This window comes from Sparus aurata, chromosome 6 (assembly GCF_900880675.1).
Source record: "Sparus aurata chromosome 6, fSpaAur1.1, whole genome shotgun sequence".
Taxonomy (NCBI): domain Eukaryota; kingdom Metazoa; phylum Chordata; class Actinopteri; order Spariformes; family Sparidae; genus Sparus; species Sparus aurata.
This window is the reverse complement of record NC_044192.1, coordinates 8869235-8885083: the sequence shown is the minus strand read 5'-3', so window position 1 is coordinate 8885083 and position 15849 is coordinate 8869235. Positions and strand designations below refer to the sequence as shown.

At 41.1% G+C, this 15849-nt stretch overlaps 1 protein-coding gene across 1 annotated transcript; it reads left to right on the top strand.

The window, feature by feature from the left end:
- The first annotated feature begins 763 nt into the window (after window positions 1-763).
- Window positions 764-15010, top strand: LOC115583952 (protein SSUH2 homolog). The gene is made up of 12 exons (XM_030421236.1): window positions 764-870; window positions 3351-3431; window positions 3511-3586; window positions 3724-3853; window positions 6815-6875; window positions 7755-7876; window positions 8726-8791; window positions 9064-9143; window positions 9822-9914; window positions 11133-11238; window positions 11351-11458; window positions 11544-15010. The coding sequence occupies exons 1-12, from the start codon at window positions 858-860 to the stop codon at window positions 11682-11684; spliced, it is 1077 nt and encodes a 358-aa protein (XP_030277096.1). The 5' UTR covers window positions 764-857; the 3' UTR covers window positions 11685-15010.
- Window positions 15011-15849: the final 839 nt, after the last annotated feature.

The window sequence follows — 15849 nt, the reverse complement described above, 5'->3', positions numbered from 1 at the left end:
TTATTTATGCACCAAAATGATCTGATGTAACCAAACAATTTAAAAAGACAAAGATATTCCTATAGAGTTATTTGGAGTGCAAATAAACACTGAGGCATACTGAGCTTTAGCTGAAACCAAAGACCAAATACACAATAAACAAAATAGATAAACTAATCTCTAACAGTTAAGTAATACTTGATCCGTCTGCAGAAAGGAATTATTTATTTATCCATATTTAGATTAATCAAATTGAATTGAGATAAACACCTGCAACAATAACTTGCCATTTTACATTGTTTACAAATCTTCTTGTATTTTCTACGTGTGACATAAAATGCTGTCTCTTAGCCTCAAGTGGAATGAGGAAAATTACACATATGATTAAATTGCATAAAATGCAACATATTTAATATATTGCAACATTTTTACGCAATATATTCATATGTTCATATTTCATGCAATATATTCATATGCATATACATATTTACAACTTAGATAATACTTATATTTCATCAAAGAAAATGAAAAAACGTGTTAATTGTCTTTTATGGGCAACAATGTGTGTTTTGGTCTACATAGAAAATGTAGGGACGTTCATACATTACGTGTATATAGGTAGAGATGTCAGTTTTTTCCCTTCCGGTGATTAAATATTAGTATTATCTAAGCTGTAAAAAGACAGATAGAGAGAGAGGGGAGTAAAATTCTGAAAAATGTCTCTCGTCAACTAGACCTTTATTTTGAACTGTTACCGGAAGTCGCGTGTTTTAATGTCGCCGTGTTGGTCGTCTGAGTAGCGGCGGTGTGAGAGAGCTGATATTAACGGTGAGCCTGTTAACATTCATCAACGCGGGATCCGATCGATCAGCAGCAGGATGAACAGCGCAGGTAAGAACTGAAACACACGACAGGACACAACATAACGCGGGTCACCAAACTGACCACAACACCGGCCAGCTGCTGCAGAGCGCTGCCAAAAAAAAACAAAAAAAAAAACACATGCTGCAGACAATCACAGACACAGAGAGGTTTCACACTGCTTCTGCTTCTGCACGCTTTAGATCCGGCTTAAGTCTCTCAGTGTGCTTTTAAATCCGGTGTGGGAGCAGCTGGTCCTCAGAAATAAGAAAAAAATTACATCAGAGCTGAGGCAGCTTTAAAACTGACTGAAGACTGTTGATGTAATTCAGAGACCCAGACAGTGAGAGACATCAGCGCTGATGAACAGAGCAGAGTCCACATGATGGCACCAGATCGATCAGGCCTGATCTCCACAATGAATGACTGAGACAGATAATGTGATATTCAGCTTGTTCTGATGATCTGATTCAGTGATGGTTCTGTTACAAAAAATGTGCACCTGTATTTTCCTTTTAGATGTTTTCCCCTTTTGATACTTTGCATATTTCAGTTTATGTAAATTATCATACAGGTGTAAGGATTGACTCTCTTTTATCTATCTATCCATCTATCTATCTATTTATTTATTCATCCATTTATTTATTTACCCAGATTGATTCCCACTTCGGGTCAGTTGATTACTTCTTCAAAGACCGGCGCTGTGTTTGAATTGTTAATGTTGTGGGCACTGTGAAGACAACTCTGTGCTTCTGTTTGGTTTACATTTTTTTTTACTTATGTAATCGGTAACACGTCACAATTAACAGCTTATAAGCACTAAAATAATGTGTACTCTGCAAAGTAACTAGTAGCTAAATGTGTCAATTAAATGTAGTGGAGAGGAAGTTTTAGGAAATACTCAAGTAAAGTACCTCAAAATTGTACTTCAGGACAGAACTTGAGTAAATTGTACTTTACATTTCAACACAAAGTTTGGTTTTTTGACTGCAAATGAATATCAGTCCCAAATATCTTTTTTCAGTCTGCTTGATTTCTAATTATCTGTATCAGCCCTGAAAAAGCCATATTGGTCGACCCTGACTGTGTAGTTCCATAGGCCTGTATTTAAATTAAAACATATATATACAGACGTTAAAATAAGAAAGAGGAACATGAAGCACACACTGATGTTTGGTGTGCGAAATAAAATCATCAACACGCCTCATTAGATACGGTCAGGCTTCATGGTGCCTTCACAGTCCAATGGACGACTGACAGCTCAGTGAAAAACTGCTCTGAAAGTCACAGAGTTAAAAGGAATTAAAAGGAACATTTTCTGTGAGGACGACTGTTGTCAGACCTGCACACAACATCCTGGAGGACCCGTCTCTCATCCCTTCACCCTGCCTCATGTTTGCTTTGTGGACTCTCACCTTCAGGCAGATACACAGAGCCGGCGATTGTCAAGAAGAAAAGCAGCCACTTCAAATATGTGTACTTATGTGTGGAAATTAGGCTGCATGTTACACAGAAACTATACATAGACGGAACAAAATGCACATATCCAAACATCCCTAACTCATTTTGTGCATTGTATATTAAAAGTCATGATATTGTAGCCAGCTTGGGGGTTTCTTATATTAAGAAATCAGGTAGAGATGAAACTCCAGGAAGTGCTTCTCTCAGGCACACCTTCAACTTAAGGAAATGCCTGACTGCACACAGGCGGGAGGTCACAAACCGTGTGAATGACTTGTGCAACAATGTCTTTTATCTATCCATCAATCTATCTAGTCTTTTTATTCTCCACCTCCTCTTGTTCCTTTTTCCGACCTCCTTCTTAAATTACTTTTCCCCTCCTACCTCCTCTTTTCCTTTCCCATACCCTTTCCTCGCTGTTCGCATGTTATATACCTCTTCCTGTCTTTTGCTTCTTCCTGTACTTCATCCTCAACACCCACATCCTCATCCCCTACTCCACCGCCACCTTTCATTTCCTATCTCCTCCCCCTCCTCCCATTATCTACTCATTATTTTCCCCATTCCTTCTCTTCTTCTGTAACGCCTTCCCTTTTCAACTATCCAACCTCTTCTTCTCCTTTGCTACCACCTCTGTTCTTTCTGTACCTCACCCTCTCCTTCACTAGCTCCTAGTTTCCTTCCAGACTTCTTTCACCCCTTCACCACCTCTTTATACTCTCCCTTTCTTTCTTACCTCCCCGCCTCCCTCTCTAACCAGGCTAGCGCTTTCCCCCTTGTTTTCAGTCTTTGTGCTAAGCTAAGCTTAGCTCCCGGCTCCAGCCTCTTACTTACCTACAGATATGAACGTGGTATCAGTTTTCTCATCGAACTCTTGGCAAAGAAAACCCTAGAAATGTTAAATGACCTTTTTAAAATGTCCTTTAAAGGTCCTGCACAATAGATACAAGTAGAAAATATGGTTGATGTTTTTCTTCAGCTTTTAATTAAACTCTGAAGTATTAAAACTGTAAACTCTGTGAACTGTGTCCTGTTGTATTTTTCTCCAGCTATGTATCCTCCTCCCTCCGCTCCTGCAGCCAACATGTTTGGCAACGTGCCGGGCTATGAAGGCACCATGGCCGGAGGAGGTAAGTGGACTCCAACGCACAACTTTCACATACTACTCATGTTGATGAAACTGCTTAAAGTTCATTGTTGTTGCTGCAGGAGGCTACCTGCCTCCTCCCATGCCCGCGGAGCCCGTAGCCCCGCCACAGCCTGGACCTGTACCTGACGACTGGAGGTGAGACCTGACACCACTTTTCTCACATGAGCCATAAACACTAAAGTCATCATGTTGCGCTTCTAGATGACGTGAAGGCCGCGTTGAGGGAATACTCTGAGTGAACTCATGATGTGATTCTCGTGTGTGTTTTGTAGCATCCCGTCTCTGTCGGAGGATGTGGCTCGTGATGCGTTCAAGAGCTTCGCGTCCTCTAATTGCTGCTGGAGTAAAGCTCCTGCCGAGGATGGAGTCATCACCAGCATGGAGCCATTCAACACCTACAGGGTGAGCTGATGTTCACGCTCCTTATCGTGCTGTTAGGAACTGCTGTCTCTGCCATGTTCGTTAATTAAAGATGTGTTTAATATGGCTGATATGATACAGATCGCTGATTGGTTCCAATTTATTGGGAGTTTAAAATGTACTGACTGGACAGAGCTTCAGGTCCTGAAAGCCTTACACCTGCATTCTTTCTAATGGCCAGCAGGGGGCAAATCTACTGGTTTAAAAAAGAAGTCCAGCTGCGTCGACTTGTTACGTATATCGTATAAACGACATGATAAAGCAGGGTTCACTTTAGGATGTGGCTAGCTTGTGATTGATCGCCACCAAAGTATGTCCTCAAGATCTCAGTCAGATCCAGTCAGGATCTCCTCCCCCCACTCCTGAAGGATGGTGGAGGCCATAACGCCAAACTTGAGGCTTCAAAACGTTAATCCATAAACCAACGGGACAGACATCACAGAGGATTTACTCCCGCTTAAGTTACTCGTTAAAAAAACACTTCTAAACACAAGAACCCACAAACCCGAATGGTACACAGCTGTTCATCAGTTTCAACTTGCAGCCAGCTCCTCTCTTGTCTGTTGTTCTGCGATCATTTTATCAACTTTTTCATTAATTGAGTGACTTCTGTAACAAATTTTACATTAACAGTCCATCTCGTTTCTGCTTCACAGACAAACAGCGTGACTTTATGTCAATCGGTCTACCACTTATCCGACTATTGGATCACATGCTATGAAATTTCATCCCTCAGTATGAATTGAAATAGCTTTAGTGATCCTTCAACTCTTCATCTCACATCATCATCAAAATTAGCGATTTCAATTTGTCTAAAACTTTCTTTTTTACTCCAAATTCAGCAAAACTAATGGCGCTCCCCTCTTTCTCGTCTGTGCTACAGACATGATAACGGCGCGCTAAGATGGTGACTATAAACACTATACCGCTAAACGCGCCTCACTGTGAGCGTGTTAGCATGCTGGTGTGAGCTTCAAAGAAAGGAGCCGCTGAGTTTAAGTATAAACCCCACAGAGCTGCGAGTGTCGCTGGCTCCTGGCTTTGTTATTCTTTGTTTAAGAAAGAGTAAATGTGACAAATCTGATCAACCGTGATCACGATGTTGCAGCCTGGAGGATGTGATCACTGCGTTTACACCGGCTTAAACGTGAGCATGTCCTGATCAGTGGGGGTTCTAGACCAGTTTTAATAGGGGGGCCAGGTTGGGGCCGGCTTTTTTGTTAGGGGGCACATACAACCCGTAAAAAAGGATAAATCCCTCATTCAGACAAAGCAATGTTTACAATTTCAGCAATTTTGATTGGGTAGTAAACTGCTGAGACACTTTATTTCTACCTTTCCCTTCAGAACAAAATCATAGCAAGAAATCTGTCATTGTATTATTAATGCAGACTCACTGTCAGGGGGGCCACAGGGGGGTCCAGACTCAGAGTTACGGGGGCACTGGCCCCTGTTGGCCCCCCCCTAGAACCGCCCCTGGTCCTGATCCAGATCACTTACGCAGGCACGGGTCATATGAACAAACCAGGGGGACCTCGTGATGACCCGCTTGGTGCCTCTGCATGTAAAGGACCTGATCTGAGGACAGTCTGAAGAAGAAGACTCTGACAGCATGACATCAGCTCACAGCACCAGTTTATAAACACTTTGATCATGTGACTCTGAGGACTCTCACATTACTGTCATGTGAACAAACCAGAGTGGTCGAAATGTCTCAAACTGAAGCTTCTCGATGCCTGGAACAGATCAGCCTTTTACTTTAATCCATCCGTCTGTGAACTAAAGCACAGTGTTAGCCTGCTCAAGTGTATTTTCTGATAGTTTACTGTCAGACCCACACCGCCCCCACTTTATTATTCTTCTGGGCTTCTACACTATTCATATTGTTTTCCCATGGAGGCAGTTAGTTAACTGTGGGCTTCAACTTGAGTTTAAAAAGGTTGTTTAGCAGTTGTAGTTTGCCGTGTACGCATAAATATACAGACAACTATCGCTGGAACAGTTTGATACTGAAGGAAACTTGAAAATATGATTCTTAGGCAAGGTTTTGTTTTCTAGGAAGCGTAGTTGTCTGTGATTTCTAAACAGATTTGTGTTGTTTGCGATGGACCTGTGTGATAATAAATTCTCCTGGAAGTGTGAGTCACACTGAAACAACAGCTTGGAAATCTTTGTTAGAAAGTCTCCGAGGTCAAACTGACGTCGCTTGTTTTTCTCATGAGTAAACATCGGGGTGAGTAGATGATCATCCGGGCTCTGACAGGCTGGTTTACATTCTGGACAAACAAAACCTTTTTGTTTACGCAGAAATAATCCCCAAAAGTCCCGTTCTCATCTAAAAACAGCGCTCTCTGTTAGCGTGTTGCGTGCTAACACAACTCCAAGTGCAGCTCGAGTTTGATTGTGTTCAGACTTGCAATTTATTCATCCGTCTTTATTCATCAACCATCTCACACTTTATGTCTCTGTTTGTTTTTTATATTATAGTCACTGTTTGTTTATTGTTAATTGTCTTCAATGTATGCACCAAGACAAATTCCTTGTTGGTGTAAAATCCTTCTTGGTAATAAATCTGTTTCTGATTCTGATTCTGGACTATGAGTTTGAATTAAGTCAACTGATTTACCTTGATTATCAGTCATATTGATCAGCAGAATGTTTAATCAGAGTCCAGGTAGTTGTGTTGAATGATGACTGTTTGGAGCATCTTTCTACTACTGATTCAGATTTTTACATTTTCTTGCTTCAGTGGGAGTTAAATTATTCAAAGTTCGGTTTACTGCTGTATATATTACTAGTTACTGGTTCTATTGTTATTCGCTTAATATGACTGTTATTTTCTCTAATTTAAACACTTGTGTCGCTCTCAGCTAAAATGTTATTGACGTTGCGCTTGAAATAATTGTTGTTATTGTGTGTTGTTTGTTTTTTCTTCTTCTATAGTACCGTCTGGAGACGTTCACTGAGTCCAGGTCCACTGAGTGGGCCCACAAACCTCATGAAGGTACACAAACACAGACATGTCTGAACTTAATTCTCCACTAAGTCTTTGCTATCACAGCTTCCTTGATGTTATTTAATTCATGTTCAGAAATGCATCATATCAGTTATGGAGATAAATGAAGGCTGATTTTCTTTATATAAAGGCAGCCAGTGTGTTGACTCTGTGGGTTGGACCTTTGGTTACACACACTGGTACAACATGAGGATGTTAAACTGCCTGTTTCATGAGGTCTTTAACCCAAAAACCAAGTCTGAACCTCTAACCAGCCGTTTGAAGGACTGAACAGCAGAGAAAATATACTGTGGGGGTCTGAAATGGGTTCTGCTGGAGAAAGACGTACAAGAGATTAAAGAGCAGAAACATGTTGTCACAGTAGGATGACTGATTTACCTGGAAACCTTATCTGAGTTCCATAGAAAGTGTTGCTCAGGAGGGTTAAACATACAATATACAGTGAAGCACTGAAGGGAAACAGTCTGTTATACATCACCGATTGTTCTTGAACTCACCGACAAAAGAAAAAAGTCTTAGTCACAATAAACCCGTCCTCCTCCAGTGACTCCAGTTCCATGAAAAAGTTGGACTTGTGAGAGTCAAATAAGAAATGAAAAATGATCAAAATATCCTGACCTGAAGTCGCTGATATGCCAAAAACACTGGTTCCTACATTTCCCATAATGCAGTTGGACAGTGTATTCCATCAGGCCCTCTCTGGTTGTTCAACAGCCATGTCTTTCAAATGTCACACCGCCAGCTTGTAATGCAGGTTTTCTGTGATGAACCTTGAGTCTCAAAGCCACCGTGGCAGCAGGCTTCAGGTGAATTCGGACAGGTGTTTGACTGACAGGTGATGTCACGTGTCTCTCATGTTCCTGACAGGTGAGCTGGCTGACTTCTACACCCAGACCGCCCCCCGTCCCTGGGAGGTCTCGGCCACGGCTCCCAGCCTCTTCACCAATCACAAGGAGGAGATCCGCGTGCCCTACACCTCCTCCATCAAGGTACGCCTTGTTGCTATGGTTACGGGCTGTGTAGATCACTCTTCAAATTATTGATCTGTACTATGCTTGATTTAAGAGCCAATCAGACAGCAGGATTCTGAATTGAATATTCTCGGGGGTCCCTGGGGAGGTTAGAGAGGTCCTTGAGAAAGTTCAAGACGTCACTGAGGATGTTCTGGTAATCCTTGAGAAGGTCCTTGAAGACGCGTGTTGGCTTTCCAGTGGTCCTTAAGAGGGTTTGAAGTGTGCTAGAAGAGGTTCCAGAAGCTCTAAATCATGTGCTAAATATCATAGAGGCTCCAGGAGTCCAGGAAATTGTTTCAGACACTCTTGAAGATGTTTCAAGGGTCTTTTAAATGATTCCTGAGGTCACCACCGCATTAAAGAGCTACCAGAGGTTCTTAAACAGGTTCCAAGGGTCCTTGACGGAGCTCCTTAAGTCCTGTTGAGGTCCTTGAGATGGTTTCAGAGGTGCTGGAAGATCGTCTTGAGGGTACTAGTTTCCTTTGAGGTGTTTCTCGGACTCCATGGAGAGCTTCCATGGAGTCCTTGAGGAGATGACTGTGGTTTTTGAGGATGGAGGATTTTGTAGCAGTCATCGAGGTCCTGAGTGAGTTAGCTGCTAGCATATGATATGTAGCGTCAGTTCTGTTGTCATGGTTCCCTGCAGTTAAATTAGCCTCGAGGTCTGATTTAGAACAGAAGTTAAACTGTGGAGCTCAACTATTTACCAGGTGGCTGTCAGCCAATCAGAGACCAGGATTCTGATGTGTGGTATTCTGACACCTTCAGCGTGTCAGTGTAACTCCAACAGACGGTAAAGTTATTTTTAACTGTGTGTGTTTGTAGGAGTGCCACAGCTGCCACGCCACAGGCATGATGCAGTGCGAGACATGCCATGGAAATGGATATGAGGTGAGAAGACTGTCTATTAGTCAACTAATCAATCAGTAATAATAAACTCCATTGTAATTGTGGTTTACATAAAACAGCAACTACGTCTAAGAAAGTAAACGTTTGATGGTACAAAGTGAAATATGTATTTTAATAAAGAGAACAGAACTAATTTAATATGGATTGACAATGAAATTCGCCATGTTAATACTTGTGTGTGTGTGTGTGTGTGTGTGTGCGTGTGTGTGTGTGTGTGTGTGTGTGTGTGTGTGTGTGTGTGTGTGTCTTTGTAGAAAGACTGCTGGGTGTGTAACGGCTCCGGGACGAAAGACAATGAGAGCTGCAATCGCTGTGATGCTAAAGGCAAAGAAAGGTCCTGAAGGGGGGCGGGGCAGCAGCTCACAACCTTTTTGACTTGTTGGACTTTTCATCCAACTCCAACAACGTCCTCGAGCGACGTTCCCTTTTTAGAGTCTTCTTTTTTAAAGAGATTTTAGAAGCATGAAAAGGTTGAACTATCCAGGTTTTCACAATTACAGGAGATTGACCTGTAAACAGTGAGTTTATTTTGTTTAACAGTGAAGACAATAACTCCCATGATCCCACACTACTTGTGTCTTTTGTTTTGTTTCAATTAAAGATGCCGTGCCTTTAAAACATACATTGAGTATGATGCGTTCAAGGACTGAGACTGTCAAGTGTCCCAAAGTTGAGTTCTGTTGTCAGAACTTCAAACTCCCTAAACACATTTTAATACTTTAAAGTCCAAACATTACTTAGTAGATCTCTAATTCAAGATGGAGTGAATCTATGACTGTTATCTAAAAATGTATCAATAACTTGAAAAAAGTACAACATGAAAAACAGCGTCAGTCAGTACATTTGTATCAGATCATACAGGAATGTGAGGCATGTGTGTCACATGTCTAACTCTAACTGTGTGTGTGTGTGTGTGTGTGTGTGTGTGTGTGTGTGTGTGTGTGTGTGTGTGTGTGTGTGTGTGTGTGTGTGTGTGCGTGTGTGTGTGTGTTTTGACTGTTTGTGTGTGTAGGTGTACAGACTGTAATGCCCAGGGATCGAAGGAGTGTGAAACCTGTAAAGGAAAACGACAACTGCTTACCTACATCAATCTCAAAGTGGAGTGGTGAGTACCATTACTAGAACTGCTCCCGGTCCTTGAAAAGGTCCCTGGACTCCTGGAAGTAATTTCAGTGGTCCTTGAAGAGGTTCTCTGGCGCCAATTGTGGATTAGTGGTTTCTAAAATCATTGATAATGTTCGATGGCTTAGTAATGATGTAAGTAAGGATAGTAATGATTCATATGGTTTTAGAGAGCTTAAGTATCTGGAGGTCATTTAGAAGATTGCCTGAGACCTTGAAAATATTACAGTGGTCCTTGAAGTGGTTTTAGATTTTCTTAAGGTAGATCTATGTGGTCTCAACGCGATTCAAGGGTTGATGTTGCTTCTTGATGATGTTACACTGGGTCACTGAATGACTTCCAAGGAGTCAGTGCTTGGGTTGTAACGGTCACTGAGGAAGTTTTTGAGGGCACTGAAAAGTTTCCAGGACCCTTTGTGAAGGTTTTTAAATGTCCTTCATGGGATTTGCTGAGACCTTGAAGGTGTTGGAGTGCTACTTCAAGAAGTTCACGTGGAGCCATAAAGAGCTACCAGGGGTCATTAGTGGTTCCAGAGATCCTCAAAAATCTTCTTGATAAGACTCTAAAGGGACCTTGGGCGTATCTAGGTGGGTTCCTGTTGGCCTAGGAGGTTCCTTGAGTCAATGGTATTCCAGTGGTTCTGGAAGATGATCAAAAAGCCCTTAAGATGGTTCCTAGTCCCATGAGAAGGTTCTTGAGGAGGGTCCAGAGGTCTTTCAAAATGTTCACTGAATTCTGAGAGATGTTTAAATGGTCCTGGCAGATTATTAGTGGTCCTTAAGGAACATTGGGAACATAAGGAACAAGGAACCCTGAGAAGGTCCCTTGCAGATGTTTTGGTGGTTCTTCTCAGTGGTCTTCGAAGATGGACCTTGAGAGCATTCTGAAACTGACATTGATTGAAATGTTTCTACAAATGAAAACTTATTACATCAAACTAATTATTTGATATATAGCTGAATCATGTTGAGCTTTGTCACATAGTGAGTGTGCAGTTCCTGTGGAGTTAGCGGGCAGTGATTGGTGACACTTTGGGGCCCTCTGGTGGCAGAAAGTTAAACCTGCATGATGTGAATTTAAATTGTTAAAAATATATACATACATATTGTGTGTGTGTGTGTGTGTGTGTGCATATGATTAGCCTGTATGTCTATATGTGTGTATAAACATGTTCATATTTGTTTACATCTGTGTGTTCAGGACTAACAATGTGGAGGACCACGTGGTGGAACAGAAATCTGGTCTGAAGATCGATGATCTCCGCTCAGTGAGCGGGAAGGAGCTGTTCAAGAACAACCAGTACCTGGTACGCATTACATGCACTTTCATTAATTTCCTTGAACTTACCCTAACCCTGACATTATAGTCAGATACACTGTCAGTATTGTGTTTTAGTCTTTCCTTGTGTCTCCTCTCAGCTCTACCCGCTGCTCGGGTTCCCAAACCCGGCCATCTCTGAGGCCTCAGAGCGTCTGGTCAGGGAGCACCAAAGCAAGTACGCCCAGAACTCCAGGATCCTGCAGCAAGTAGGTCGACTTCACATTGCAGCATTGTGTATCTGCCAAAAGGCTGAAAACATTTCTTTAACATCGCCATATCTCTTCCTCCCAGAGGCAGAGAGTCGAGTTGATCCCCATCACTAAGGTGAACTACAAGTGGAAGAGCAACTCTCATGTCTACTACGTCTTCGGCAACGAGAATCAAGTCAGCGCCGACGATTACCCTGCAACCTGCTGCTGTGTCATCATGTAGACACACACACACACACACACACACACACACACATACACCTGAACTCAACTGTCCCAAACTGTTAGCGTCAATATTGTTTCTTTTTAAATACTATCTCCTCCTGTCAGACACAAAAATGCTCCAACGGGAAGATGTTTTGTAGCCAATCAGACTTCAGATCAGTTCAGTGTTCACAAATTATTAATTAACACAAAATGCTCCACTCTAACGTAACGATGCTGGAGCGACTGTGTTTTTTCTGTTTGTCTTTATGTTTACAGAACTGTCTCCTCAGTTCAGACTGACATCCTGTCAGGACTCTGTGATGCTCCAGCAGCTGTCCTAATTAGAGAAAATAATTTACCTTAACTGGAGTCACTTTGATTGAATTTATCCTTCATTTCAAGAATTAAATTATATCTTGATTATAATGTTGGACATCAACAGTCAACGACTGAATTGTTGATATCCCCATTTGGACTTTATCCTTTTATATAAAGGAAAAAATATTCTAAGGTTAAACCAACCTGCTGTCTCCCTCCTCAGAGTCCATTATAGTCTCAGTGTGATGACCTCTTCAGACCACCATGTCTCTGATGCCATGACCACTTACCAAAGATATTTGTCTCTTACGATTTTACTGAACCGTTTACTTATATCCAGAGCCAGTATGTGCCATTTAATGTCCTCAATATTGCATGGAAGCATCCGAAAGTCCAAAATATTGCTGTTTCAGGAACAACCAGGAGCGAGTCCTCCTGGTATCTGACCTCAGTTTCAGCTGTAACTTGTCATGAATAACAGGGTTTTTTTTTTTATCCGAGGTTGATATTTGATATGTGCTGGATAATATTTTGTGTGTGTAATCAGATGTGAGGGAAAAGAGTAACAACCCTGTTCACCGGGTTTCTACCTGTGTTCTGTTCTTCTGTGTGGTTTAGCCTAGTACTGAAGGTAGAAACCACTTCAGTGTTTAAAATGCTAATACCCCTGCTGGAAAAACCAGCATAGACCAGCACCATACTGGTCACCAGCTAGACCAGCATATGTTGTGTCTTGGTGCTGGTCTATCCTGATTTTTCCAGCAGGGACCAGAGGTTTAACCACAAGCAGACGAAGGCTTACAGGAACAAAAGAGGCGATGATTTTAAACTATAGGCCCAGCCACATCTGAAAGTTTAAAATGATATGCATGCATGTCTTCATTAAATATTTGGGTCTAGAAGCCAACCTGCTAACTGCTAACAGATCTAACAGTAAGTGAACTATCCTAGCTGGCGAGCTAACAGCTAACATGCTAGTCTCTCAGCTTCTTTCCATTTTTCCCCTCCGACATTATGTTCTCAGGATCATACATCACTTCACTCCATAAAGAGCTACTGAACCTTGGTAGCCGGCTATTAGCCATCTGTCAGCTAACAGTTAATTAGCAAGCTAGTTAGCTCTGTCGCTAACAAAACAGTTTTTGCGTAGTTTATTTAAGAAGCATATTAGCATATTTGCTCCAATGGCTTTTCTACGTTTGTAACTACAGTTGTAATGATTTGAAAGAATATTAATCTGTAACCAGTTTGATAATTGATTAATTGTTTCAGCCATTTTTCAAGCAAAAATATTGAACATTTGCAGGTTCCAGCCTCTCAAATTAAAACAATTTGTAGACACCACTAAGATAAGATTTTTTGACGGACGATTAATCAATTAATTGTGAAAATAATTGTCAGATATATAGACATAGCTATATAGAACTTTACAGCTCTCCGTTCCATCAGAGGTCAGTACGCTAATGTCAAAGGTTGAATTTGACGCGTAAAACATTTTATTCGCCACTGACTGAATCCACCAATCACAGTTATTTCAATAAATTTAATAGATTTATTCAAAGATTCTTGCTCTTTTTGACTCTAGTGTGACTCGGGCCTGTAGTTTTGTTGTTGTACAGTTTAATGAAATCTTACAGGACAGGCAGAATGAAACAATAACCACAATAGCCTTATATATATGTCAGTGTAGAAACGTATCTCTAAGTGTTTTCTGCTCAAAACGAGCAGGGTTACATAATCCGCCTGATGTTTGTCACATTCAGCTGCACCATGACGACAAACAAGCCTCCTCACCACAGTGTCGAAAGACAATTCCTTAATGCTTCATATACCTCTGTTTTTTTAACAAAGAAATGATATCATCACTTTGTTATAATACATCTTATCGTCCATACTTGCTAAACTCTAAGTGTTTCCTATTTCCTGTCCTACAGACTTTAATGGGTGTAATTAAATCCTCTCTAACTGTGTTTCACTGTGACAGCAAACAGTCTGTAAGGCATTCTGGGTAGAAGGAAGGAAGGAAGAAAGAATGAACGGCTCTTCTGGTCTCAAGAATGTTAGTCACAGAATTGGTGAATGAGTCAATGAGCTTAAATACATTTTTAAGCCTCAGCTAAAGTCTTCCAAAGCTCTTTGAGGCCTAAACATTACATTTTTTTGTAACACATTGGAAGTTTTGAGGAAGATTGATTTAAGAAGTTGATTATTAATCTGGTCAAAGTCACTGAAATGTGGAGGAATCAGAGACCTGCTGAGGTCGAGTGATTTCTTCTAATTTCTCTGACGTCTTTAAAGTTCAGTTGGCTGCATTGATCATGTGTGAGGTTGAGAGTCCAGAAACGTCTGAAACGTCCTTTTTGGGACCGAAGGAAACTTTGGAAGAGTCGTTTCTTCTGTTTGAGATCACATCAGGACAAAAATATACAACCCGTCCCTTTAAACCGCCCTCCTGCAGTACAGCAGAGCTCCTGTAGAGGGCGCTCTGTGTTTGCCTCAGGTGTTTTACAGATTGCGCTGCACCTCTGCCTTGAATACAACCAGCTCATCTGTGACAAACAGGACGAAACCACTTCAGGTTTATAGTTTCTATGTTCATGTGTAAACGCAGTACACACAGTATGTTTCTAAATACATAGATATATCAGTTTATTCTGCATTTCATCATATCCTTGTTGCTTATTGTTTATCTTCAGGTGTTCATTACTAAATCCAAGTTTCGTTCCTCTATTTTCAGTGTAACACTTTTCAGCAGTCGCCTGTTAATACGTTCTTGAACAGACTAAACGTGATGTGACTTTGCTATGAAGCTGCCGGAATGTGATGAAACTTTATTGAGGGGAATGCACCTTTATCTGCAATATTAACGCATACAATAATATTCTTACTAACAAATGTATGTGCTACTAACCCGATGGACCTGGTGATGTTATTACTCTGTCAGTACTCACTCATACTCTGTTGTTACAGTAGATTATTGATCATATGTTACTTTCAAAACTGAAAATAAACTCTTGAGACCCACCTGCTTCCGTCACCTCTGTTCACAGCTGTGTGGAGCCCCGAAACCGTGAAGTGAAAGATTAAGCAAAAACATAAATAATATTCATAGTTAGATTATTTAAGTTGGTAAAATACAAGTTTTTGTTTTGAAGGGTTAAATTAAAGTGAAAGATAAACAGGAGGACTGTGTAGTCATGTAGTCGTGTGGTTTTATCTATTTCAACTGTTGTGATTATTATTATGATTATTTACCAGTATAAGTAAATGTATTAAGGTAAATATACTGTATGTGACATTTGTTGTGCGTATTACTGAAAAACATTCGTCAAACATACAGAATATTTTACAGCCCGGGTACTTTGACTATATGGCTGTACAAACACACAGACGGAGGTCATTGCTGCTGCAACACTCCAACGTTCCATCTGGTGTTCAATAAAAACTTTTTTTATCACATGCAAACAACGTAGGATAAGAAATACAGGGATGGTCTGATGTAAGGTGAGATGCTCGTGACTGACACAAAGATAAGAGGAGAGAGTTCCTCCCGGTGTGAACTTTCACACAAAGTGCACATCAACCACATGCTTGAGGCGCGAAGAGGCAACTTCAGATGTCAGCTGGTAATGAAAGAGGAAGTGGTTCATGACCAGAAGGAGGTGTATAAGTACTTTTGTTTCAAAATAGAATAGAATATTGTCAAAATAAGTGCAAGATTCTCTTTAGCCCAACCTGAGGTTCATTATAACATGAAAACACCGATTCAGGGTCACTCAATCTCAGGTCGAAACACAATATCCTGTTTTTGAAGAGGCACCAAAATGTGTTATCAGTCACAGCCCGGATAAAAAGCATACTCA